This window comes from Eremomyces bilateralis (assembly GCF_010015585.1).
Source record: "Eremomyces bilateralis CBS 781.70 unplaced genomic scaffold P152scaffold_1, whole genome shotgun sequence".
In the NCBI taxonomy this organism is placed as follows: domain Eukaryota; kingdom Fungi; phylum Ascomycota; class Dothideomycetes; order Eremomycetales; family Eremomycetaceae; genus Eremomyces; species Eremomyces bilateralis.
This window is the reverse complement of record NW_022985067.1, coordinates 1039364-1064153: the sequence shown is the minus strand read 5'-3', so window position 1 is coordinate 1064153 and position 24790 is coordinate 1039364. Positions and strand designations below refer to the sequence as shown.

The window sequence follows — 24790 nt, the reverse complement described above, 5'->3', positions numbered from 1 at the left end:
GGCTCTGGTGCTAATCCATTTGACATGAGCGAGCCTGCAATGCAGCAAAATATGGAAGAGCATGGAACTAGCCCAATTCTCTATGAGGCTGATGACCATTCTATTGCCCTCATGGACATTCCTACATCGATAGCAAAAGGTCAAGATATCTTTAGCCACCCGATCCGCAAACGCCTGTTATCAAGTGAGCCTTTACCGCGTCCGTTTCCTTCCCAAGTAGCTGGTTCGCCAGCGAAGAGGAGAAAGTTGACCGGCAACACGTCCGATCCCGATGTACATCGGGAGCTCTGGCCACGGATTGAAAAAGCAGTGCATGAAGTGCGAAAAACCCATTCGGGAGATTGGTGCCTCCCTCGGGCCATCGCATCCAAAAAGCGGAGAGCTTCGTCGAAAGGGGATGAAGATTCTCTGACTGAACCTGATCACACTTACTGGTCTACATTAAGCGGAGGAAAAGCCGAGAAGACAACATTATTCTCCGCGTCTTCTGAGTACTCCTTCGTTCTGAGGCCGTTGATAGAACCTTCTGAGGAAGCTCAACCTCAGTCATATGAGCAAATCATAGCCAATCCATCATCCAAACCCTCCCTACTCCTCCTACCCGTGGCGGATGATAAATCCGAACTGCTGAAGAGCTATTTCTCTTTAAACCCCACGCTCCCCCCGACCCCCTTCTTCGTTCCACCAAAATCCGTTGCCCTCCTCTCCACCATCCCAAACCGCCCTCTCCTATCCCACGCCACCCGCAACCACCTATCCCCTTCCCCTCGATCTGGCCAACGAAATTTCGATTTCATCCTCCTCGACCCACCATGGCCGAACGCCAGTGCCCGCCGGGCAAAATCCTACCAATCCCAGAGCAACAACAGCTCCAAGAAATCAAGAGGTAGAGGAACGTCGCATGCACCACCGCAGAGCAATCATCACATATATTGCTTAGAGTCCGTCACGTCGATCATCGACGACATCGGCTTAGAGCAGCTAATCAGCCCGAACGGCTACATCGCCGTATGGATCACCAACAAGCCCACCGTGCGCTCCGCGATCCTCGACGACGGCGGATTCTTCCACTCGCTAGGCATCCGATGGTTTGAGGAATGGGTCTGGGTCAAAATGACCGTCTCTGGAGAGTATGCCATTGCCCCACCCCCCCGAACTTCCTCGCCAGATATGAATCGAAGTTCCGATACCACAGAGGACGGCGCGTGGAGACGCCCGTATGAATGTCTTCTGATCGGCCAGGTTGTGACGGGCTCGGAAGATGCGGAGAAGGGTGGGCAGGAAGTGCGGAGGAGGACCTTACTCGCTGTGCCGGATGTGCATTCGAGGAAACCGAACCTGAAGCGCTTGGTGGAGCGCTGGTTGCTGAATGGTGCGGGGGATGGCGAGTATAATGCCATGGAGATCTTTGCGAGGAATACAACGGCGGGCTGGTGGGCTTGGGGGGATGAAGCGTTGCGGTTCAACTGGACTGGATGGTGGGAAGGGAGGGAAGATGGGATGTCAGGGGGCGGTGATAACAATGGGGAGACTGGGAGATTGATACCTTAATATTATTTGTAATAGGTTTTCGGACATCACAATTCCATTCTCCAATCGTGAGTCTAGTTTCAGCGATCGCCAAGAACTCATTCGTACAAAAGCGTCATATCATGATATATTGAGGTCTCCGTATAGCGTGCCCGTAGCTCAAATATTCATCGTCCTATGTAACGGGGTATCGTTGAAGCCAACGCTTAAATCATTCAAGTAGTAGCATTTCGCTCATCACCAACATAGTGAAAGTCCTTCGTCCAGGCAGTGAATGTCGTCCAGTGGGTATCAATCCAACCATAAAATCGTCAAAAAACAAAGTCATAACATCATTCATCAACGGCCGAAGCTCCTTCTCTTCACGAAATAGCCTCCGTCATCCAGAACATGCTGCAAAGCGGTATATGCTCGTTGATCGCGGCGTTCGAAAGGTGTATCGTAATACTGAGGAAGGACTCGTTGGCTTGCTGTATCAAACAATCGTTAGCCCTCGAACCACATAGCTACACCCATCGTAGACAATAAGTAGAACATACCGAAGTGCTCCTCCGCAAACTCCACCCTAACCCCACCCTTCCCTTCCACCCACTCCGCCACCCCAGCCAACAACCCCCTCCCTACTCCCCGCCCTCTCCACTCCTCCGCCACCGCCCAAGCACGGATCTCCCCCCTCCCAACCTTCCTCCGACGCTTCCCCCCGCCCGTCCCTTTCCCGCTGCTGCTCCCGTTCGACGCAGACGACCAGGAGTGCGCATGTCCGTGACTACTCCCCGGTCGCGAAGCCGGCGTATCCGACACCCAGCACACAACGGCGGCACCGACAACCTGGCCCCAGTGATTGGTAGACACGAAGAGCGCGTCGTCGCCAAGCCAGGCGTCGGCGGACGAGCGGAACGAGGTGGCGGCGGTGGAGTAGCCACGGGTCATCAGCCAGGCAGTGGCGACGGCGGCGGCGATCGAGAGGAGGAAAGTCGAGAAGAGCGTGGAGGCGGTGGAGCCGACGTAGTGTAGGATGTGGAGGGCGAGGAATAGGGGTAAGGAGAAAATGGTGATATTAAGAGGATGTAGAAGTAAGATTCGCGTTGCTGCGGCGCGTTGGGAGAGAATGGTAGAACCGAGCAGGGAGAGTGCGGCATCGGTGGTGGTGCTTGAGGTTGGGATATGGGGGGGGGAAACTGGTGGGTAGGATGAAGAGGCGATTCGCGTGGGGTTCAGGGGGGTCTGCAGAAAGGAGAGGCCGGCTGGGGACGAGGAGGATTTCTTGAGGGTGTGCCAGATCACATTGAGGCTTCCATGGCTGTTACGTCGCGAACCATGCCCGGAACCTGCGCTGCCGGCTCTTCGGCGACGTCGTGGTGGGTGGTTGTCGCCTGATACCGAGCTTGCGGAGGATAGAGTACCGGATGAAAGCGAGGAAGGTGAGGAGGGTAATGTCGTGGAAGACAATAAGGAGGGAGAAATATACGCTACGTCGTGGGCTAAAGCGCCGAATGGGTGGAACGGAATGCCAGTGGCTGTCGAAGATAGGAAGTCGTCATCAGGAAGACGAAGGTTCGCGGACAAAGAGGTAAGGAAGGCTGATGGTAGTAATGTTAGCCTTCTGAAAACCGTTATATGATATTGACAATCCTAGATGGTAGCTAAGATTGAGATCCTTTTAGAGTCCGGACTTAATCTCCGTGCCATATTCAGCACTCCGTCGCGATAAGATCGTGTAACTTTGTGCACCACTTTGAAGCTCTTGAAGTTCTAATAGGAGGGGTATAGCGCAACTATGACTGGAAGGGACAGACTGGGACAGTAAGAGAAGACAATCCTAACATACCTGCTGAAGTCTTAAAACCTGGAAGTAGAGGGAGCTTGTAGACGACTGGAAGCTTCAAATGATAATAGGTGGGATGTAAGTTGCGGCTCGACATTTCGATGTTACTAGGGTGCATTGACAATGACATGGGCGGGTTGCATTTGGCCGGCTCTAGACAATTGCAAGGCCGGGTCCATTGATGGCTGAAGAAGAATTCAAAAATTACAATAGTATGTCTGCGATAGAAAGAAGGAGTGAAACTCCTTTTGAGGAAAAGAAGCGAAAAGTAAACAGCGGATATAGATAATTAAAAGAAAAGACCAACTGAGCCAGCAACTTACGAGGTCGTGAAGGTTCGGAAAGGAAGCGAAGAAAGGAAACAGTCCAGGGCACGACATTATTATCTTAACTTGTCGGATAGACTCGCCTGATGTGTGCTGTTATCTCTTAACTGAGTTGCTGCATGATGCATCTGATGGATCGACCTCCTGTTGGTTCGGCCGCGAAACCACCATGCATAAAAACGCCACCAAAGTCAGACCTTGATTGGGTCTTCCAATTGGATGCACTGTATCTCCAACTTAACTCGTGACAAGAACATTATTACGGCTTTGGGAGAGACTGAGGGGACTGGGACGCGAATAATTGTGGAGGCTATGAGCAAAGATCTGTGAGCTTGCGTCGCACCATCGAGGATGTGCATTTCCAGTGAACAGACTACAGAGGGATGAAGCATCTCAGCCATCACAAGAAAAGATACAAGGAAATGGTAGTGACAGGCGACGTTTTCGATACGAAAGCTCATCAAAGTTCATAGGATATCCGTGAATGCAGAAGACGCATTGATATTGCGTGATGCAGCTTCGCCGCCATTGGATCAGATCTACTCTCGAAACAGATGTTCACTACGTCTCTGCATCCGTTACGGAGGTACATACTTAGCTGGCCTGTCCAATCCACTGCGAGTCTGACTCTTGGTCCCCTGGGAACCGCGAAACCAGTAGTCGATGATGCGGCACAAAAAGACGGGATTACGAAACACTTCAGACGGCATCCTAGCGTCCAAGCACATACCCAATCGTCGTGAACGATGCGCGTTGAAGCTATGCGGATTCACACGCTGTTTCTCAAATTCCTGGGTCGTGCCCGTCGTTTTGCTTGCGTGCGACAGGGGCTTGCGTCAGATTATCCGACTGTCATCAACCTGAGACACGGTCTAGAAGTGTGATCAGCCGCGCCGTTGCAAGAGGTTTGCGAGAGCTTGTCCGAAAACAGTGGTGGGGTGGTTGATGAATGATGACCACAAGGGAGAGTGGAAGATAAAATGGGAGTGAATAATACATACATGAACTTCGATATCTCCATCAATTTAATAGACAATGAGAACAATTAGGTTGCCTCCATCTCTCGAATGTCCAGCCATAACTGACGATGGGGCTACACCATCGAGGAACCTCGCCTCAGGCCTAGACCCCGAGCTCCCATCCAGCTGCTAGCAACGTCAAACGGCGTCATGCTCGAGGAACTTAGATATATTGCCCTACAGAATTGCCTCTACCCGATCCAGTCGGACCTCATCTACCGTACTTGGCGTGTTGTCGCAGATTGCTTAAAAGGTCGTACACCGGGTCAATGATTCTATCCATCGATATTGGGTTGGCCACGATCCTTGACCTTATGGCTGGCCCATTACCGATCTCCGGGTCGCTGGACGGCATGGGTCATATCAGTATGCTTGCCCCAATATCAAGCAATATACTATGCATGCCAACGTTTCCCTATAGGCGCCGTTATTGTGCAATTGTGTACGGAGTGGGACGGCCGTGGCCCGCCTTCGCCCGTCGCCTCTTAGGTACCGTATCGAATATATCCGTGACAGGTTGCGGATCATGCCGCACGAGCACGGGTATTTCTTGTCGATGTGGTTCGGAATTTCCGACTGTTTGCTCGCAGGGCTTTAAATGAAATATAATTGGATGACATGCGTTGAGTCCCAACAGCGGTAGAGTTGTTTGCCCGCCCGCCTGCTCTCTGCGATGCTACCGAGTACCGAGTACCGTTCTTGATTTCACGGTTGATCAGCGTGAGAATCGATCGGACATAGCAGCAGATCGATCTTCCACAGAAAGAAGAACGATGCGCTTCCATGCCCCATTGCGTACATCTCCAGTGCAAGTCTCAGGGTCTTAGAGAATGGCGGTAGAACACCAGGAGTTCGTTGGAATCGCATCCTATCCAAGGCCAAAATGCCCTGAACGATGTATTGAGGACGAATGCTACTAACGCTCAATTGAAAGACATCCAAAATAAATAGACGCAACCGTTGCATCACTTCACCTTGGCCTCCCCTAGTTCTCCACCCACCAACCCCCTCCAATCCACGCCAACCTCCCTCAACATATTTGCATGTTTCTTTGCTCTTTCCAGACAGTCCGCGTAAACCTCGCTGCTCGGATCAACGCTGTCCAGTTGCCGCGTCAAGATTTCGTTGAACTCTTCAACATGCATCTTGGCCCACCGAACGACAGCGCTGGCATGAGAGGGGGAGAAGCAGGAATGGAAGAGAGACAGGGTGTTGCGGATGAGGGTGAAGTAAATGAATGATAGGGTGTGGATGTAGAGCGGGAGGTGTCCTGTAAATGGTGACTGCCTATGGAACGGTTAGTATGGATCTAGTTGCAGATATCGGGGGAAACATACCTGGCTCGTTTCCGTATTGTCTCGCTTCTCACCCCCAAATACGCCTCTCTCGCCCTATCTTCCCACCCAATCCTCCCCAGCCACGCCGCCGTCTCCTTCGTCGTGTTCTCCCAGCTGTGCCGCTCGATCAACCGCCTGACCAACACCGCTCCCAACTTCGCCGCCCGCGCCTCCACCGCGGCACCCACTCTCTCCGCCGCGATCGCATGTCCCTTGATCCCCTTCGCCAAGCGCCGCAGTTTCTCCAGCCCTTCCACCGATTCCTCGAAATGATGCAGCGCGATTGCGATTGAGAGATCATCCAGACTCGCCTCGATCGACCGCAATGAATGCTGCGACCCCTCGATCTCGAGCATGGTGTTGATGTTGATGCCAAGACTCAGTGTGCCGGACCCTTCGGAGCCTTGGAACCACATCTCGGCCTCTCGACGCCCGAGCAGCCCGCCCATCATCTCCCGCGCCGCGAGGAAATTTGTCTCCGCGTCGCTGGTCGCGCCGGGGCCTTGAATCCGCTGGCGCTCGGCGTTTTCCGTCTCGGTCGCCTTCCGCAGGTCCTCGGCCGTCTTGCGGAACGTGGCGAGGAGCGTTGCCTTCTCCGCATCGCCGGCGCCGGTCGCGTATGTGAACGAGTCGGCTCCCACCCGGATATTGATCGCGCTGGCTGGTGCCCCTCCGGTGCCCCCGCGCATCGATATATCGGCGAGCGACACGTCGCGGAGTGGCCAGCAATACCGCGCAATATGCTGTGCCTGCGACTGCGGGCCTTGCTTTTGCTTTTGCTCGCTCAACTGCGACGGGTCCGGTCGTTTCTTCTCGATCGCGATGAGGAGATGGTCGTTGAGGAGGATAATATGAACTCTGCGCTTCGACTTCCAGGTTGCGGCGTTTAATTCGACCCATTTCCCGGACTCGTAGACGATATGTCGGCCGGAGACGGCCGGGAGATATTTCTGGCTGCCTTCTACGCGCTTCCAGAGGGTTTGGAGATGGGTGTTCCACATGGCTTCGAGGTTGGCGACGGAGGATCGATGGGATTGCTTTCGTGAGACGACTGAGTCTTGAGGGGTGTTACCAGCGGCAACGGAGGTGGCTTGCATGGTGCTGGTGAGGTCGGAGATGAGGCCACGGAGGGAACGCATTTCCCCTTTAACGCCCTCAGCTTCTTTTGAAATCTTGATGAATTGGGTACGGTTTTGGAAGACGTTGTGTTGTAGATCGGTGGAGGTGCGGTTCTTGACTTTTAGGAGCTCCTGCTTGAATGCTTGAATATCCGACGCGGACGCTTTTTGGAGGGTCATAGCAACAACTGTACCGTCATGTTCAGCCTTTTGATCCATATTACTTGGAGATTGTAACACCTACACTTCTCTGGCCGGAATCCGGGGTCGCGTAATGCCTTCGCATCTACCTTCAGGCGCTTCTCATCCCCAATGCTCTCCACGCCAACGGGCCCATCTCGACTGGCATACTTGTCCGCTAGCTGTGGTAAAGCTGGCACCATTGGATGTGCACTTCCACTGAAATCCGGCGCCTGGGCAAATCTTGTGGAATACCTCCTTTTGACCATCTCTGCTGTTCGATCTGCTGTTCGCTGCTGCGGTCGATGGGCTGGACCATCTGGACCCGGCGGACGACCACTCGCGGCTGACGGCCGTCTTGACGACTCTGACGGCCGCCTGGAAGATTCCGACGGCCGCCTTGACGACTCCGACGGTCGCCTTGAAGATTCCGAAGGGGGAACATTGATAGTCGTCGTGCTGGATGTAGCTGAAGGGTGTTTCTGAACGGGTTGCGGAATCGCTTGCGGAGCGGAGATCTTGGGTCGATTGTTGCGGCCATTCCTGGATCGGAGGGATATGCTCGCCTTGTCACGGCCGGACATGATTATGGTTGTTGGAGCAGATTATACTGCACTGGTATTGCTGTAGTCATATAATCCTCAGATTTGATACACGTCTATCCAGCTCATTAGTACGTGTTGTCATTGATGTCTGGTTCTCCAGAGCAGCTCCGAGCTTCGTGACGTTCAGTGAAGGGGGTCAATGGACCAATGAGCGAGCTCGAAAATAAACCGCCGCAGTTTAACCGTTGTCTCCCAAAATTTCAAGTGATCAATTCGCTCCTCGATTTGATAAAGATTTGATAAAGTACCAACCAACTCCATCTCTCCACCGTTCTCCTCCAAAGATATTTTCTCCATTACAACGCCACACAACCATCATCTAGCAGGGTTCACCAATCAACATGTCTTCCTCCACATATCTCCGGTCCAGCGCCGTCGTCGCCCTCACCGTGGGCACCGCCGTCAGCGGGCTGGTGCTATACGCCGCCTACTTCGACCACAAGCGACGCAGCGATCCGGAGTTCCGAAAACAGTTGAAGCGACAAGCGAAGAACCAAGAGCGCGCGGCTAAAGAACAGGCGGAAGTGGAGGAGCAGAGCAGACGGAGGATGATCAAGGCCGCCGTGGCGTTGGCGAAGGAGGAAGGGTTCCCACGAGCGGACCCCGATGAGATGGAGAAGTATTTCATGGAGGAGATCCAGAAGGGCGAGATCATGAGCAAAGATGGTAGGGTTCACTTCCCCGTTGGCCTATTCGTACTATGGGTTCGTACTGATTGTTGCAGCTGAGGATCCGATTGAACCCGCATTATGCTTCTACAAAGCTCTGAAAGTCTACCCCAGGACCACTGACCTCATCGATATCTACAATAAGACTGTACCAAAGGTTGGTTCATTCCGGCCCAGCAACTTGATTCAAGGACCGTGACTAATTCATAATCAGCATATCCTGGATGTTCTAGCACTCATGATCGCGGAGGACTCGGACCTGAGTTTAAGCAACGAGGACTTGCTCCGAGATCCTGCCCCTGGTACCGATTAAGGTAGTCGAATACGGCTTGAGATTGGATCGATATATCAACCCCTTCGGTCCCATATCCCTTGACCGTCCTTCAGGCCCTTCTGGTCCGGCCCTCATTAGGAAGCGATTCACTGGACCTGGCCTTCCTCGCCATCCCAACCCCTACTTCACGGCGTCCCTGTATTATAAAATTTGGTCTGGTGCTTCTCTCGGATGGATCTCGCGTCGCATAGAATGGGCTACGGCAGAGCCCTGGTGGTACCGGGAAACACGGCTTTCGATTGGTTTCGTGGGTTCTTGTATAGATAACGTAGGATGACAGGAGGATACCCGTCTCCGATATTGTAGTTTGATAGGCCGGCCCGCAATGTTGATTTGTTTAATTCATGGAATTGGATTGTAATATTCCGTGTCGTGCGGACAGTTGGCTTCCTACTTGCTAATTGTCTACTGCTGGAACGAGGCAGTATCTGAAGGAAGAAATTGATGGCCCTGAAGCATACCCCCATGGCGTCGAGAACTCTCAACTGTTGCCTGCTTTCGCCTCCTATTACTTTTCTTAAAGATATAGAGTTCTTTATTCCTTTTAATTTAGGGAGCCGATACGATTCTCCGTTTTAGTAGGTTAGGGGTGCACGTCGAAGGCGAAGGGCGATCAATTTCTTCCACCTTGGATGTAGGGTATTTCTGCTATAAGATATAAGGAGAGTAGCTTCCCATGTATTCTTCTGTGTGAAGCTCATCGGTAGTTCCATAACCCAGCATGGGCCTCAAAGCAGATGTTTCTGTTATGGCATGAAAGCGATGCCGTCATATGTAAACCCCCTCTCCTGCCAGACGTCCATTGCAGCTGAAGCACCTAGTACATTCTCGGGCCCTACCCACCACTCAGGAGATTCCTTGTCGATGGAATTCTGTCTTCCGTCTAGTCTACCCTTATGCCTGGAGATTCCCTTGTCCGGTGCGAGACTAGAAGGATTATCGTGGCAAAAACGTACGGATCCAGTGGTGGATCGATAGCACTGAAGCTCCATAGACCATAACCCACTCGAAAAGGTCCTCGAAACTCGAGCCGAGCCAAGCTACGAGCCCAAGACACAGAGGATGGAACTCCGATTGTCGTCATGGACAATCGTGGGTTTCAACTTTTGAACGAGGCCGTCTTTCTCATCTTTAGATGTTGTCGAACGACGAGCTCGCCATTGACTAGTTTCCAACCAATATGTCGAGATGATGAGAAGCTCCGAAGCTTGGTGGTGATATTGTACGAGTGGAATTAGGGTTAACTCTCCTTGCCACACTACAAGTCGTGTCGTGTGGAGAGGGGGAGAGGGTGTCGGCGCTGGATCGGGTCGATGAAACACTGAAGTCCAACAATATGGTATGGCAAGGTTGCTGAAGTTGCTGCAATGCTGAGGCGTGTAGTGTGGGCTAGATGGACCAGCCAGCGGGTTTCGTGGGCCGGCTCCGAGCAGTGGAACCGGCAACAGAAAACTGATCCGGCATCCGCGTTGCGTTGTTCTTTTTAATCTCCAGGACTGTCGATGACGTGAAGTGATTCGACAACTGGTCAATTTCGGAGCGAACTTCCTCTGAATCGCGTGGCTGCTGGCCATCCGTCTCCTCTTGCAACTCGATGGCTTCCATCGTCTCTTCTTCTTCGTCTTCTTCCTCTTCTGCTCGTTCGTCATCACCACTATCCTCTTCCTCATTGGAGACATGGCCATCTCCGTCAACACCCATATCTTTCATATATGCTTCCAATTCTTTAGCCATCTTCTTGCTGAACCCACTGGCCTCCACAGAAATATCCAATCGTGGTATTTTGGTATCTTTGCCCACGTCCTTGATAGCATCTGCAAAGAATGGTCCACGCTCATCACTGATGAAATTATATCGACGCTCGAAGTAACGTTTGATGCATGCCACATCGCGATCGAAGTAGTACTCAGCATTTGAATGATCGATGGAGACCATTTGAGGGAAATCAATGACGACCGGACGGACAGTAACAACTTCCTCAGGCTGCTCATCATCCCGACTGAGGCCTGCCGCGCTGGTAGGTTCTTGTGGTGTGTCCCCTGACAAAGTAGTCTCTCGCACTTCCTCGAGCAAAATGTTGAACTCGTTGAAATCGCAATGAATTAGTCCATACCTGGCTAGTCGCAGGAGAATAGAAATGATGTCGGCGTATAATGCGGCGGGATCCGCGACCTTTGCCACTTGCCTCATTGGATATCCGTCGATTTCACTCATGACAACGGTATGTCGACTTTGGCCAAGCGGTTCCGGGACAGGGAAATTGTTTTCATAGAGAGCTTTCATGAACATATGCTCCTTGACAGCAGCAAGGCGTGACATGTACATCCAAGAGCCGGCAGATCGCCCTCTTAAATAATCTCGGGTCTGCTTCACTTGTCGAAATGAAATGCGCCCTAGTCGGTGGATCTTTAGGATGATACGGGTGCCCCCAGGGGTACAAGCGGCATAGATATCTGACTCTTTGCCGACTCCGACTCTGGTACCAACGCTGTAGATAGTGTCGTGCTTCCGGTGGGCATTGAGTGCGAGGTAGTCCAGCCCGCCATAGGTAAGCCTGTATCCGTCATATCTTGCGTTCTTGACCCTGCCGATCAAGCCTACTTTGGCGAGATTTGCTATGCTTCTGTTGACGCCGCTGCCACCACGAAGCCCGGAAATTTGGCCTATCAGGGGAGTTGGCACAACTTCGTGGTTTCTGCTTCCCATTTCGACCTGTTGAGGCTTAATATATGGCATTCTGGGCTCGAAGGGGTAGTTTACTTACTGCGGTCAGGACCCTCCAATCCTCAGAGTTGAGGTATCTCATTGCTTTTGTATCTAACTTCATCTTGAAAGAAATGTGATTTCACAACTTGAATGGGTCTTTGTAATTTCACCAATCCTCATCGTCAAAGTCATATCGAGTGCGGAACTGAAGTTCTTGTATCGCGATAATTTCTGTGGGGACGTGAGGTTTGGGTGGTCTGTGCATATTGTATGAGGCTGCAAGGCTACAAGGCTCCATGCCGGGGGCGACTCAAGCAGCTTTCATCAGCAACACGCAGCGCGACAAGAGCCTCCAGTCCACATCTCAAACATTCATTCTGCTCCATTGCTCTCCATCTCCCACAACCCATATTGTAGCTCAACTCAAATCCCATACAGAGAGAGCTACCTATCTGTTGTTCTGTGCTTGAATCCGCTGATATCTGACCCATACCACATCCCCGAATATGCCGCCATCGAAGGATGAAGAGAAGCCTCAAGCGGCCGACAAGGGCAAAGGCAAGGTCGAGGAAGGCAAGGACACTCAACCTGGAGTTGAGGCGGAGAAAGATACCAAGGACAAAGATGATCTCAATCTGCCAGCCGGTATGTGCCTGTGTGAGCTACCGAAAGGCCTGACTAACATCATACTTCAGAGGAGCTGAGTGAGGAAGACCAGAAGCTCAAAGAGGAGCTGGAGATGCTTGTGGAAAGAATACAGGTTGGTCCATAGTTGATAGCAGAAGCAGGAAGCTAATCAAATACCAGGAATCTGACACGAGCCTATACATACCGGCTGTGGACGCCATCAAGAACTTCATCAAGACCTCAACATCATCCATGACCGCCGTACCAAAACCCCTAAAGTTCCTCCGACCGCACTATGAGAGCTTGGAAAAGGCGTATGAAGGTTGGGCGGACGGAGAAGCCAAATCATCCCTGGCGGACATGCTCTCAGTATTGGGAATGACCCATACAGACGAGGATAGGCGAGAGACCTTGAAATACCGGTTACTTTGTCCATCAAAAGATCTGGGTTCCTGGGGACACGAATACATGCGACATCTTGCGCTGGAAATCGGGCAGGAATACCAAAGCAGACTGAACGAGGAACAGGCAACGGAGGATTTGACGGACCTTGCGTTGACTTTGGTTCCATTCTGTCTCAAGCACAATGCAGAGGCAGATGCTGTGGACATCCTCAGCGATATGGAGATGATTGAACAGATCACACAGTACTTGGACAAGGATACCTATTCGAGAGTATGCCTCTACATGGTCAGGTACGTTTATTCACCTGGATTCATGGCCTCTACTCACGTATGACAGCATGGTTCCATTACTTACGTATCCGGACAACGATCGATTCTTGAGAACGGCATACTCGATTTACCGGGAGTACAAACAATTCACGCAAGCCATTGTACTCGCAATCCGCCTCAACGACCGCAACCTCATCGAAGAAGCATTCAACTCGACACAAGACCGGTCGATTCGACGACAAATGGCCTTCTTGGTTGCCAGACAACGGATTCAATTGGATCTTCCAGAGGGTGAGGACGATGATCCGGAGCTAGCTGACTGTTTGAACAACACGAAGCTACCGGAACATTTCAAGGCTCTCGGGAAAGAACTCAACATCCTTGACCCCAAGACTCCCGACGATATCTACAAAACGCATCTTGAGAGCTCAAGGACAGCAGGCTTGACTAATACGGACTCGGCGAGACATAACCTGGCTGGTGCCTTTGTGAATGCGTTTGTCAATGCTGGATTTGGAGAAGACAAGCTGCTTCTCGGACAAGATAGCAAGACGAACTGGGTTTACAAGACTAAAGATGAGGGCATGATGTCCACAGCGGCCTCTATGGGCCTACTGATGCAATGGGATGTTGAGACTGGCCTGGACAAGATCGACCCGTACACATATGTTCCCGAGGACTATGTCAAAGCCGGTTCTGCTCTTGCTACCGGCATCATCAACTCCGGTGTGCGAATGGAGTCCGACCCTGCTATTGCCCTTCTCAACGAGAATGCCGTGAGTTCCAAGAACGTCAACATCCGCGTGGCCTCCATCATGGGGCTTGGACTCGCATACGCAGGATCGAACAAGCAAGAGCTTCTCGACATTCTGCTCCCTCAAATCACCGACACCGATTGCGACATGCAAATCTCCGCCATGACCGCCCTTGCTCTGGGTCTCGTCTTCGTCGGATCTGCACAGAGCGACATCAGTGAAGCCATCATTCAGACGTTCCTTGACGATGACAGGCAGCCTCAACTCAAGGACAAGTGGACACGGTTCATGGCCCTGGGACTTGCGCTTCTCTATTTTGGTCAGCAGGAGGAGGTCGATGTCATTCTCGAGACCCTCAAGGCTATTGACCATCCGATGTCGAAGCCAAGCTCGGTGTTGGCGGAAGTCTGTGCCTGGGCCGGCACCGGAGCGGTATTGAAGTTGCAGCAGCTTCTGCACATCTGCAATGAGCCCATCGAAGACGAGAGCGAAGAAAAGAAGGGCGATGAGCTTCTCCAGGCGTATGCCGTCATCGGTCTCTCGCTTGTTGCCATGGGCGAAGACATTGGCCAGGATATGGTCTTGCGCCAATTCGCGCATCTCATGCATTACGGCGAAGCCAATATCCGCAAAGCCGTGCCCCTTGCTATGGGTCTCATCAGCCCCAGCAACCCGCAGATGAAGGTCTACGATACACTTTCTCGATACAGCCACGACAATGACAACGACGTCGCGATCAACGCCATCTTCGCCATGGGCCTGTCGGGCGCCGGAACCAACAACGCTCGCCTCGCCCAACTCCTCCGCCAGCTAGCCAGCTACTACCACCGCGATGCCAACGCGCTATTCATGGTCCGCATCGCCCAGGGACTGGTGCACATGGGCAAGGGCACCCTCTCCGTGAGCCCGTTCCACACAGACCGCCAAGTCCTCTCCCGCGTCGGCGCCGCCAGCCTGCTCACCGTGCTCGTCTCGCTCATCGACGCGAAGCAGTTCATCCTCGCCGACTCGCATTGGCTGCTGTACTTCCTTGTCGCCGCCATCCATCCGCGCTTCTTGATCACCCTCGACGAGGAGCTGAAGCCGGTGACCGTCAACGTGCGCGTGGGCCAGGCGGTAGATATCGTGGGGCAGGCTGGGCGACCGAAGACGATCACCGGATGGCAGACACAGAGCACGCCGGTGCTGCTGGCCTATGGTGAGCGGGCGGAGTTGGAGGATGAGCAGTATATCAATCTCAGCAGTACGCTGGAGAACGTGGTCATTCTACGAAAGGTAAGGCTTCCTACCGATGCGATTTACTAGTTCGACAAGCTGACTGAAGTACAGAACCCCGAGTGGCAGGAGTAGTGAACGAAAGGAAGGCTCGCTTTCCTTCTATTTCGGCTTATCGTTAGAATAGACGATTTGTAGCATTGGAACTCCGGCGTTGTCGATAGTTGATATACCACGCTGCACCTTACAATAATCGAGCGCTTTCTTCACCAAAAAAATCTCTCCTGTGTCGTCCGCGCCGTGGTCCAATTCCGTTGAGGTAGTTGTAATAATTCTATGGCACATCTATCAATGGCTGTCCTTTCTGGCAATACTGAACGATAACGTCGACCAATTTCTTCAGGGCTTCTTTTTGGACGAAGACATCCGCGTGATCGAAATGGTCGAACCAGACTACCTCCAGCCCACTCCCGGTCAGATAGGTGTTTCTCCAGTCCGTATTTTTGTCTCGCGCCAGGTATTTCCCGACCGCGGGAGCATTCACGATGATATCCTCACCCGCCAAGGATACGGTGACGTCCATCCCGGCCACGTCTTCCGTCCACAGGATGTTCTCCGTCCAGAAGAATCGTCGATGCAGGGTATGCGCCACTCCCATGTCCTTCGCGGCGAAGTAGTACAGCACGTATTCGTTCGTGAGCGTGGGTTTGCGCACCACGACATTATAGGCAACGTCCGGCAGATGGAGGAGGAACACCACCGGATCAATGAGCAGCATCGGTCCCACCCTCGCCGCCATCTTCGGCGATTTGAGCAGTTGCGACGTGATCACCGTGCCGTAGGAGTTCGCTACGAGGACAAACTTCGACCAGCCGTGAGAATCGAGGATGGCCTGGACCTCTTTGGCAAGGTCGTCACGCGAGAGCTTCGCGGTGGTGATTCGAGCGCTTATCGGCATGATCTCCAACGCGATGATGCCGACCTGGCCTTCAACGCCCACGCCATAGTCCGCACGAGCTATGCCGCCAAGGAAATCGACGTACGGATATAGACCAATGCCCATCCCATGAATGAAAACGACAGGCAGTCGAGTTTTCGAGGTGTGGGGTCTATACCAGTAGGATATGCTTTGCGCTTCTGATCGGCGGCGAGCAAAGAGGGAGAAAACACGAAAGGGGAAGGTCAGGGGGAGGCGGCGTAGAGGAACGCGGTAAAAGCGGAACCCGGAAAACAGCAGTCGGACGCCCACGATGGCGTCGAGGAAGCCGATGAGCTACAGCCTGGTCAGTGTTCGCTCGAATATTCCGAGGGGTATGTACACTCACAATGTACCAGAACAGTGGGCGATTGAGCATCTCCACATCGTCCAGCGTCAATCTCAAGCTCTTAGCCTTGCCCCGTCCCGGGGCGAGTTTCCTCCCCAGTTTCTTCTCCACCCCATCGCAGTACTTCTCCAGCTCCTCCTCGTGCACGCCATCCGGCTTGTCCGCATTCCAGAATGCCCAGAGTAGGAACTCCTTCACATTCTCGCGTTTGATTTCATCCAGGTCGCCATTCCGGAACCACTTTCGCAGATACTGGTCAGGGTTTTCGATGGTGTCCATGCATCGGTTGAAGAGCACCTCGCGGTTCGCGGTGGACATATCTTCGGGGTGGCGGGCGGCGCGTTGGAGGTAGATGCTGAAGGGAAGGTAGACGAACAGGTAGAAGGCGGTCTCGAGAAAGGCATAGCTGGCGAGGGACTGTAGGGCAGGGCCTTGAGGGAAATGGTAGAAGGAGTATGAACAATATAGGATGCTGAGAGGGGTGATGGCTCGGAGCGCGAGAATGGATGTTCGAACCAGGACATGCTGGGCAGAGCTGGGCAGTTTATGCCATATGAATGACATGATGTCGAGGATGGAGAAGGAAATTCGGTTTAAAGGAACATTCTCTTATCTAAGGAATGTAGTTGACGGTGGCGAGGGATCTTAAGAGAAGCGGTCAAGTATTGGTACATAAGGTATCAGAGGCAATCGATGCCGCTAAGGGCAGAATATTTTGGAAGTAACGATTCATCGTATACTATACGAATAAACCTGATATCGCAACAGGCGCCAGCATAAAAACAGTGGTGACTGGTGAGTGTCGAGCCTTACCTGTATGGTACGGAGCCGGAGGTGATCTGTGTTCCTCTCATCGCAAGAGATATCGAGAAGGGTCAAGGATGAACGGAGGTGTTTTGATGTTTCCACATGTTGTGAGGTCATAGGGTGCTCTTAGTCAGCCGGTCATTACCACAATTCAGCATGTGATCATCCAACTCATTCTTGTCAACGCGTCCTCAACAATAATGACAATAGTAAACCTCCTCGTATTGTTCGATCCTCAAGGACTCGGAGATTTTGACTTACCAATATCGGGCGCCTAACTTAGTCTTTGTTTATTAGAGTGTCTGAGCATCCAATCGGTGCATTCACGCTTATCTTCGAGGTATACTTGCATGCAATACCTGTTGAGTGGTGACTCCACGGAGAGTAAGAGAACCCCATAATTAAACGTGTCGTTGTGGATTCCACGGTGGCGGCCCAGGCGGGTAAATACGTCACCCTTTCACTTATGTGTCTATAGTTTGCAGTTTACACACTGTCTATGAAGTTGTACATGTGTTCTTACCGCTTTCCGTTAATACCTCAAGTCATTTTCAATTACTGTACATACCTACAAAGGAACCAGCTCATTCCTTTCAGTATTGCCAGTCCTTGTGCACCGTGGCCAGGGGGCAATCGAGAGGCTTTTACCACTGTCCCGTTGAGCTCTCTGTCCGGCCCTGATCAAGTTGAACTACGAGTACCGCAATAGTCAACTAGCAACAAGCTTCTCAAATGTCACAGCGGGCGAATAATCAACCTATACTAGCAGCGCCAGCTATCGATCAATACGGTACTGTTCCCATTCTGGCCGAGAAGCTACCTTAATGGGCTACTTCGTGGCTATAGCCAAATGTCAATCAGGCTCAACTGCATTTGGAGACTGCCGGGTGTACCAGAACGATAGCTCAGTTCCTACAATACTCGGATGGAACAGTAATGAAGAGCGATGCCGACGGAAAGGTTCTCCATCGTACCAGACTCGCCATACCGCATCGCCAAATATTTGGAATAGCACATATTTGAGCCGCAAGCGTACTATGAACAACATAGTTGGACAATGACATGCATTGGGACTTTTTGAGTGGTTTGTACCTGAGTTACAGCGGGCCAGATTCCGTATCGTAACATCCGTCATCACGCTGGTGGTACATCATCTTTTCTGGCCAGGGGTAGTTCTTTTACTTCGTCCCCTTTCGCTAAGTCGCATGATTACGGTATCCGATATTCAAAGCAAACTCCCTCAATCTCGCGACCTAATGCCGCAGGCCACTCTTCATGCAATTGAAGCATGCATATAAGGTCAATTAAGTATCAGTATTTGCCTCAAAGCCCTGGCAAGTTCTCAATCGACCATCTCATTTCTTCCATGCAGAAGCTCCACAGGAATATATCAAGACATGCAGTCTTTCCTGCCCCTGCCCATAGCTGGTCTCCAAACCATGCGTTCATGGCCCAAACTCCGGTATCTAATGGTGTCTCTGCTCCTCGTGGCCGCATTCGATTTCAGCCGGGTCCATGCTGCAGCGGCAGCTGTGCTCGCCAGACGCCAGACTCTTCCCCATTGTCCTGTCGGGGACTGCGAGCCCCCGCATAGCGCCGAAGGAAAATATCCGCAGGCCGGGATTTTTGTGACCATGCCGAACGCGTCGGGTATGGGCTACTTCCACGAGGGGTTCTCCTACCATTACCCGATTAATAACCTCGAAGCGATTTGCCAAACCACGCCCGAATGGATGCGAGCGAGCGCCATCATGACGCCGTCCACGTTCTACAACAACATTCCGGTCTGGGGGAAGAACTGCCGATACACTCAAACCGTGGAGAACTTCAACGGGGCCGGGGATAACGAAGTCATTGGCTCCCTGGACTGTCCGGGGTGGGACCTCGCGACCTGTTTCAAAAATCATGCGGACGCGGTTTCGTGCGCAGCCAGTAGCATGGTAAGTTCCTGTGCTCGCTCCATGTCCTGCGAACTAAAGGTGTAATACAGGCTCTGCTAATCTATTGCCACTGGGAATAACCAGAGCAGGGGATAATGGCGTGGAAGCGGTCTTCTACTGAATCTCTACACGTCTAATTAACAGTCGTCTACATATTGAGAAACATGTCACTGAAGCTCGGTGCGTTTAATACGCTCCCTGAATTACTACGCAGATCAATCCAAAAAAAATTCTTCCTTCATAATCAGCGCTGCAGTACCATATCAATTTTGCCATTCAACTGGTCCGATGCCAGGATATTCCCCTATCCTACGTCCAATGACTATCCATGTGATATGACTAAACGTGCATCTCCCGTACATATCCCGTCCTGACTGTTTGGCACTGCCTTTCTGACTTTTGAACGGCGTCCAAATCCGTACCCTTTTTTTAAGCCTCCCCCTCATAGCAGTCCACCTTCTCCCTAACACACCTCGCTACCGCATCCCCCACCGAGTCCTCCCCCGCCAACAAATCCAACCACCCTCCGGGATACTCACTATCCAACACCTCCGCCACCACCTCTGCCACCTTCTGGCGACTCACCCCTCCCCGCGCCTTAATCTTCCCCAAGCTCACCCCATTCGTCGCATCCCCATCCGTCAGTGCCCCCGGCCTCAAACCGATCCCCGCAAAATCCGCTCCTCGCGTCTTGCGTGCTGCGATCAGCGCCTCGTCAGCGGCCAGCTTGGCGATGTGGTAGGCTTTTAGGGCGCCTTCGTTGACGGCTTGAGCGGCGGCCCACTCCGAGTCGGACCACCAGGGGGCGCGGTTGCGGCGGGATCCGATGTAGGAAATGTTTAGGAACTTCTTGACGGAGGGGGTGGCGGCGGCGGCGGTGGAGAAAGCTGATGCGGCGACGTTGTCGATGGCGTGGGTGCGGGATGGACCGCCGGAACCGCCGGCGCCTAGAATCGTATTAAGTAGTGGCACAATGTAACGTGTTTATCCAAGAATCAAGCCATTGGATGGTGAAGTCTACTCACCAGCACTCCACACGATCCAGTCAGGATTCACTTTCTTGATGATGGCCGACGCGTCTGCCTCGGAGCCGACATCCTCGACGCTGGAAATCAGGACGTCCAGCTTCCCCGGTTGGTTTTCTCCCAACTTGAGGATGGTGGGTTCTTGCTCTTGGCTTCGGATCATGGAGGTCACGCTCCAGGACCGTTGGAGGAGTAAGGGAGTGAGCAGCTGGGCCACTTTTCCGTGGCCGCCGATGAGAAGGATGCGGTGCGACATGGTTGCTGGAATTGGTGATCACGGAAAGGTTTGAGGGCTTCGAATTGGATCAGTTGAGGTTATAGTAGAATAATGTTTGTATTCATCCGACTTTATAGCATGAGTGGGCTTACCAATCTAATAGGGTTCTGCTGATCTTTATTATTGTTTTCCTGATCGGTCCGATAGTCACATCATTCAAACGGAAGTACAGCCCCGGTTAGCAGCCCGCCCTGCCCCGCATACTCACCCCGGCTAGTAGGTGTGACGTCAATCAGCCCTGCCAGTGACGAGAGCTCAATCCCCTAACTAATCTTACTTTATCTAATTTGCTACGTACGTCTCGGTTCATGTTGGCTTTAATAAATACGTTTTTGGTGTCTGCGTTGAACCCCCCTCACTTGACTCGCTCAGTCAGGAAATATTTTATGGATTCCCTATTCATATTATTAAATCTTGTGTAGGCCATTGGGCATACATACAGTCCAAAACCCCCCAATACCGTTCCGGAGCGTGCTACTCATATAATCCCAAATGCCCGCTATATCAATGTCATTCCTAGACGCCACATGGGTACCTCCCATGGCCATTCGTAAATATCATCAAAAGTCCCGGATCTCTAAGCCCAAGCGCCAACCAAGCTCATCCCAAACGCGCCGAAAAACACCAGAACACATGCCCATACGCGTCGCTTACCCCGGAGCACGCGCCAGCTCTCGTCGCTGAGGAAGTCCTCGGAAAGGAGCTCGACCAGCGATGCGTAGACGAGAAGGCCGGCGGATATGGCGTTCATGATCCCGACTAGGAGGAGGCCGACTTCCGAGTCGGGGTCGTAGAGCGTGTGGGTTGCGAGACCGATCGCTTGACCGATTGGGGTACTGTTTGGGGCTTAGAATGTGGTGTAGTGAATAATCGCGTGGTATAACTTACGTGCAGCCATACGCCAAGGCCATGAGCCACGGCTTGCCCGTATTCTTTGGCCATGATAGAGAGGCGATGCGTGAGCCGAGCGCGAGGCCTTCAAAGGTTTCTGCAGCACTAAGTTAGTTTATGTCTTATACGCCTCTGGGGAGGATACTAACGATGAAACGTGATCGCAATCAGCAGAATCACGAATTCGTTTCCACGAGACACGCTGAGCGCCATCCCAATGAAAACGCTGTGAAATAAAATGCCCACTTCCAAAAGCACGCATTGTAGAATCCCCTTCCTGTTTTTCTGCTCGTCCGTAAGGGACAGGCCTGGCACACTGCTTTTGGAGCTCTCCAGGTCGAGTTTTTCCTTGGGTTCGGTGGTTTCAATCGCCGGCTGACCGATGTCAATCTGGTCTAACGTCTCGTTCTCCTCCCCCAGCTGCGTGAGCCGCCGACTGAAGCTGTTCCTCCGGCCAATGAGCGGGCCTTTGACCCGCACCGGAGAAGTCCAGCCGTGTCTCGATTCAAGTCTCGGAGATAACGTTTCCTCTGAGGGTTCCGCTTCCCGGTTTGCGTTCGATGGCTGGCGGACGATGGCCTCCATGCGCTGGTCTCCACTGCACATGTGCTGAGCAGGACTGAACACCATTTCGATGATCGTGACGAAGAACACCGCAGCCAAGGCGATGGCGCCGGGCATGGCGGGGTAATCGTTCGTCCAGAAGCCGGAGAGACATGGGTCGCCTAAGAGGATGAAACCCGTCGGGAGCAGATGCACGAACGCCGTCGCGAGAAGGACTCCGGTGCCGAAATGACGGGCGCAGAAGAGAAAGGTAGGGGGGATTCGAAGGCGTGGGAACTTCATCGCCAGCATAGGGAACGCGCATGCGGATCCAGAAACGAAGAGGATGATGAAGACGGCGCCGACGTGGAGGGGAAGATTGTAATCGACCCGATTTCCACCTCCGCTTGCGCAGGTCCCTCTCTTCCTCAAAGGGGCAATATTCCATTCCCCTTTAGGGCCATGGACTCCTATAGCTCGGTCAGTTCGTGTTCTACTTCTCTCAAACTCGAGGGTCTTACCAAATATCCTACCAAATTTATCGGAGAACCTGGTAGATTGAGGGGTATCCTGACCAGTCATATGGAAAATGGCCGCAACATTAAATAATAAGGAAATGAATAGTAGATTTCGAGTCTGCCAGAATGCGGAGAGCCGGTTCTGCAATACATCAGAGATAGATTTTCTACCCCCACGGCTAGCACCGCTGGAGATTTTCTCATCTCCGTTTGGAAGATCCGTTTGATAGTGCCCGTGCTTTTTGGAGTAGAAACGGTCGTTTGGCGAGGAGTCAATAAGTTCTGTCACCCTATTCACGCGTCCCATCGCCCATCCACCCAGGATCGCTCCTGTTCGACCTTGCGATGAATTGGCGAACGGCGTTCCTGTCGTCCCTAAACCACGCAAACGATCATCTTCCACATCTGACATGTCATGGTCCCAAAACCCCCTCGCATTGGCAACGTCGCCGAAATCTTCACGGGTGGTGAGATCGGCGGCGAGGTGCGGGGGGCTCTGATTCCAGCCGGGATGGAGGATAGTGTCGTCGGTTCTCGAAGGACAATTCATGTTGACGTGTGGGAAAATGAGCTGGATCGTTACATGGAAGGACAAGAAGGGATGAATTGAACCATGGGATGAATTGAACCATGGGATGAATATCACCTCCGCATTTAGGGGAAGGTTACCTTGGGTCTTATGTGGCGGAGATGTGGGCTATATATAATCGACAGGGTTCCTGGTTCCATGACATGCGTGACAGTAAAATTTCCACAGGACTCATAGATTACCTCATGGCCGCCCAATCGTCAGGTCCGACATCACCCGGGCGTTGGGGCTTGGCAAGATTCAGGACTTTACTGACGGTTTGGAGTTTGTGTGCTTACTATCCGATGGTCCAACAACATCTCTGACATAGGACGTATAATTCATCAAACTATCTGTGAAAGCTGGAAGGAGTAGATTGAAAGGACGGAGAGTGATGTGATTGTTGCCAACAAATATACTGATCTGTCTCGTATTCAGTCATCAATACGACGCTATGCTGTTAGGGGTATTAATAAATGTTGTTTTATTGGTTGGATTTGTATTTACGATACAGCCATCAACCACTCGCTCAATCCTCATCAATCCCCACCTTCCAGGCCATAATTACCTCACCCCTAAATCGCGTCCCTGGGCTCATGTTTCTCGTACAGATATTCTGAGGCTCTTCAATTGATAAAGTACCTTTAAAAGCCTCATTATCGGGTGTATATAGCCACATAAACCTGAACTAAACGATGAAAACGGAGCAAGTCCATCCATGTCGCGAGAGCAAGACCTACGAAAGCTGCTTCTGACCCTGCAAAATTGGCTGCTTCTCCTCTCTGGGCTTTGGTGGTGACTCTGATGTAAGCATAGAAGGAGAGTTTCTCGTTGAGTGTAACCCAAGAATTTTGGCTTCCTTTGGGCAGTGACCGTTTGGCCGGCGAAAGTGAGGTCCACGGACTCCTGAGTGGCCTTCTTCCTGCGCCTCGTGAAGTATGAATTACATCTTATCTGATTCGGCCTTGCGTTAGTCCTGCGTGTTGGTTATTATGGACTGCTGATTCGGCTCTGTTAACGGTGATCGATGTCTTCCGGTCGAGACAGAATTAGAGGACCTAAATATAGACGATCTGGGATTTCTCTGTTTCCAGGCCGGCGGTGACGTCCGGTATTACCCGCTGTATCTTTGGCATCGAAGCTGACCCTAGAATGGAATTTCTTGTTTCTAGGCTCTACGTGTAGCTTCGATCATGGTCTGCGGTGCTTCTGGGGCGAAATGTTGTTCCCAGGTCCTATAATGGACTTTGGGGAGGAGGCCATGTTGATCATCAAGGTACCAGATCCTTTCCGCGATAACTATGCCTCAAGGGTGTTCCCAAGGGTAGGCTTTGGCGGAACGTAACGAGTCGAATTGCTTGTGGTTCAAATTGATACCATGGGGGAGTGAGTTGCAAGTCTTATGGCCTGACGAGAGGATAAATACCGGTATGTAGTGTAACGAAGACAGCACACGCGAGGTTATACAAGGGAGCCGAGCACTAGTCAATATTAATATAGGCTGTAACCATGCAGATCTCCCTGCTTAGAACTGTGACAGAGACCATTTCCCGAGGGTACACCAGTCACCACTTGTACGATCACAAGGCTGAATGGCCAAACAACCGTCCTGACTGCTATGACTAGTCGGGCAACGTAAATGATCTATAGATATCCGATCATTATTTAAATAGTTAGGTTATAGTTAGTTAACTAATGGATAGTTAACTAGTTAGTTATTAAAACTATTATTCTTCGTTTATCTTTCCTCTTTCTCGTGTGATGTGCCTTCTCGCACTGATCTGACTAAACCGGATCAACTCCAGATCTTCCGGTCTGAACAGTATATAAGGACAGGGTCCCAGGTCGTCACTTCGTAGCAGCAGATATAAACAAGCCAATTCTAGAGACTGGGGAGCTTCTCGGGGTCCGAAGATATTGGGAGATGCTGCCCAAGGAGCAGCATCGCCGAAGCCGTTATCAGGACTGTTCGCAAGG

At 52.0% G+C, this 24790-nt stretch overlaps 9 protein-coding genes across 9 annotated transcripts; 3 read left to right on the top strand and 6 right to left on the bottom strand.

The window, feature by feature from the left end:
- Positions 1-51: 51 nt before the first annotated feature.
- P152DRAFT_426816 (uncharacterized protein) lies at positions 52-1551 on the top strand (the record flags this gene model as incomplete). Its single annotated transcript, XM_033677280.1, has 2 exons — positions 52-1130; positions 1182-1551. 2 exons carry the CDS (start codon positions 52-54, stop codon positions 1549-1551), a joined length of 1449 nt encoding a protein of 482 aa, XP_033538811.1.
- On the bottom strand, positions 1534-3720 carry P152DRAFT_478203 (uncharacterized protein). Its single transcript, XM_033681637.1, has 3 exons — positions 3359-3720; positions 2070-3110; positions 1534-2000 (listed from the first exon to the last, which is right to left on the bottom strand). Exons 1-3 carry the CDS (start codon positions 3483-3485, stop codon positions 1870-1872), a joined length of 1299 nt encoding a protein of 432 aa, XP_033538810.1. The 5' UTR covers positions 3486-3720; the 3' UTR covers positions 1534-1869.
- Positions 3721-5665: 1945 nt separating this feature from the next.
- On the bottom strand, positions 5666-7919 carry P152DRAFT_463435 (uncharacterized protein; the record flags this gene model as incomplete). Its single annotated transcript, XM_033680497.1, has 3 exons — positions 5666-5987; positions 6038-7343; positions 7400-7919. The coding sequence occupies 3 exons, from the start codon at positions 7917-7919 to the stop codon at positions 5666-5668; spliced, it is 2148 nt and encodes a 715-aa protein (XP_033538809.1).
- A 362-nt stretch (positions 7920-8281) lies between these two features.
- On the top strand, positions 8282-8921 carry P152DRAFT_387487 (protein import receptor MAS20; the record flags this gene model as incomplete). Its single annotated transcript, XM_033675888.1, has 3 exons — positions 8282-8611; positions 8670-8765; positions 8823-8921. The coding sequence occupies 3 exons, from the start codon at positions 8282-8284 to the stop codon at positions 8919-8921; spliced, it is 525 nt and encodes a 174-aa protein (XP_033538808.1).
- A 1410-nt stretch (positions 8922-10331) lies between these two features.
- Positions 10332-11810, bottom strand: P152DRAFT_426805 (uncharacterized protein; the record flags this gene model as incomplete). The annotated part of the gene is made up of 3 exons (XM_033677279.1): positions 11707-11810; positions 10987-11654; positions 10332-10941 (listed from the first exon to the last, which is right to left on the bottom strand). The coding sequence occupies exons 1-3, from the start codon at positions 11767-11769 to the stop codon at positions 10332-10334; spliced, it is 1341 nt and encodes a 446-aa protein (XP_033538807.1). The 5' UTR covers positions 11770-11810.
- Positions 11811-11988: 178 nt separating this feature from the next.
- P152DRAFT_453773 (26S proteasome regulatory complex, non-ATPase subcomplex, Rpn1 subunit) lies at positions 11989-15475 on the top strand. The gene is made up of 5 exons (XM_033678455.1): positions 11989-12293; positions 12344-12408; positions 12456-12970; positions 13017-14979; positions 15034-15475. The coding sequence occupies exons 1-5, from the start codon at positions 12155-12157 to the stop codon at positions 15052-15054; spliced, it is 2703 nt and encodes a 900-aa protein (XP_033538806.1). The 5' UTR covers positions 11989-12154; the 3' UTR covers positions 15055-15475.
- Positions 15036-17125, bottom strand: P152DRAFT_453772 (uncharacterized protein). Its single transcript, XM_033678454.1, has 2 exons — positions 16245-17125; positions 15036-16192 (listed from the first exon to the last, which is right to left on the bottom strand). Exons 1-2 carry the CDS (start codon positions 16806-16808, stop codon positions 15254-15256), a joined length of 1503 nt encoding a protein of 500 aa, XP_033538805.1. The 5' UTR covers positions 16809-17125; the 3' UTR covers positions 15036-15253.
- A 2002-nt stretch (positions 17126-19127) lies between these two features.
- Positions 19128-20425, bottom strand: P152DRAFT_478197 (NAD dependent epimerase/dehydratase). Its single transcript, XM_033681636.1, has 2 exons — positions 20017-20425; positions 19128-19938 (listed from the first exon to the last, which is right to left on the bottom strand). The coding sequence occupies exons 1-2, from the start codon at positions 20270-20272 to the stop codon at positions 19421-19423; spliced, it is 774 nt and encodes a 257-aa protein (XP_033538804.1). The 5' UTR covers positions 20273-20425; the 3' UTR covers positions 19128-19420.
- A 445-nt stretch (positions 20426-20870) lies between these two features.
- Positions 20871-22795, bottom strand: P152DRAFT_387427 (Zip-domain-containing protein; the record flags this gene model as incomplete). The annotated part of the gene is made up of 5 exons (XM_033675887.1): positions 20871-21129; positions 21182-21281; positions 21334-22179; positions 22261-22535; positions 22674-22795. The coding sequence occupies 5 exons, from the start codon at positions 22793-22795 to the stop codon at positions 20871-20873; spliced, it is 1602 nt and encodes a 533-aa protein (XP_033538803.1).
- Between the last annotated feature and the right edge of the window lie 1995 nt (positions 22796-24790).

Bases quoted from the DNA above. Each gene is read 5' to 3' on its own strand.
- P152DRAFT_453772 (XM_033678454.1), bottom strand. From the start codon at position 16,808: ATGTCATTCATATGGCATAAACTGCCCAGCTCTGCCCAGCATGTCCTG. The intron at 16,193-16,244 runs GTGAGTGTACAT...ACCAGGCTGTAG, and splicing joins GCCCACTGTTCTGGTACATT to CTCATCGGCTTCCTCGACGC.
- P152DRAFT_478203 (XM_033681637.1), bottom strand. From the start codon at position 3,485: ATGTCATTGTCAATGCACCCTAGTAACATCGAAATGTCGAGCCGCAAC. The intron at 3,111-3,358 runs GTATGTTAGGAT...TACTACCATCAG, and splicing joins AGGTTTTAAGACTTCAGCAG to CCTTCCTTACCTCTTTGTCC. The intron at 2,001-2,069 runs GTATGTTCTACT...TGTTTGATACAG, and splicing joins GTTTGCGGAGGAGCACTTCG to CAAGCCAACGAGTCCTTCCT.
- P152DRAFT_453773 (XM_033678455.1), top strand. From the start codon at position 12,155: ATGCCGCCATCGAAGGATGAAGAGAAGCCTCAAGCGGCCGACAAGGGC. The intron at 12,409-12,455 runs GTTGGTCCATAG...ATCAAATACCAG, and splicing joins TGCTTGTGGAAAGAATACAG to GAATCTGACACGAGCCTATA. The intron at 14,980-15,033 runs GTAAGGCTTCCT...ACTGAAGTACAG, and splicing joins ACGTGGTCATTCTACGAAAG to AACCCCGAGTGGCAGGAGTA.
- P152DRAFT_478197 (XM_033681636.1), bottom strand. From the start codon at position 20,272: ATGTCGCACCGCATCCTTCTCATCGGCGGCCACGGAAAAGTGGCCCAG. The intron at 19,939-20,016 runs GTGAGTAGACTT...ATACGATTCTAG, and splicing joins CTGGATCGTGTGGAGTGCTG to GCGCCGGCGGTTCCGGCGGT.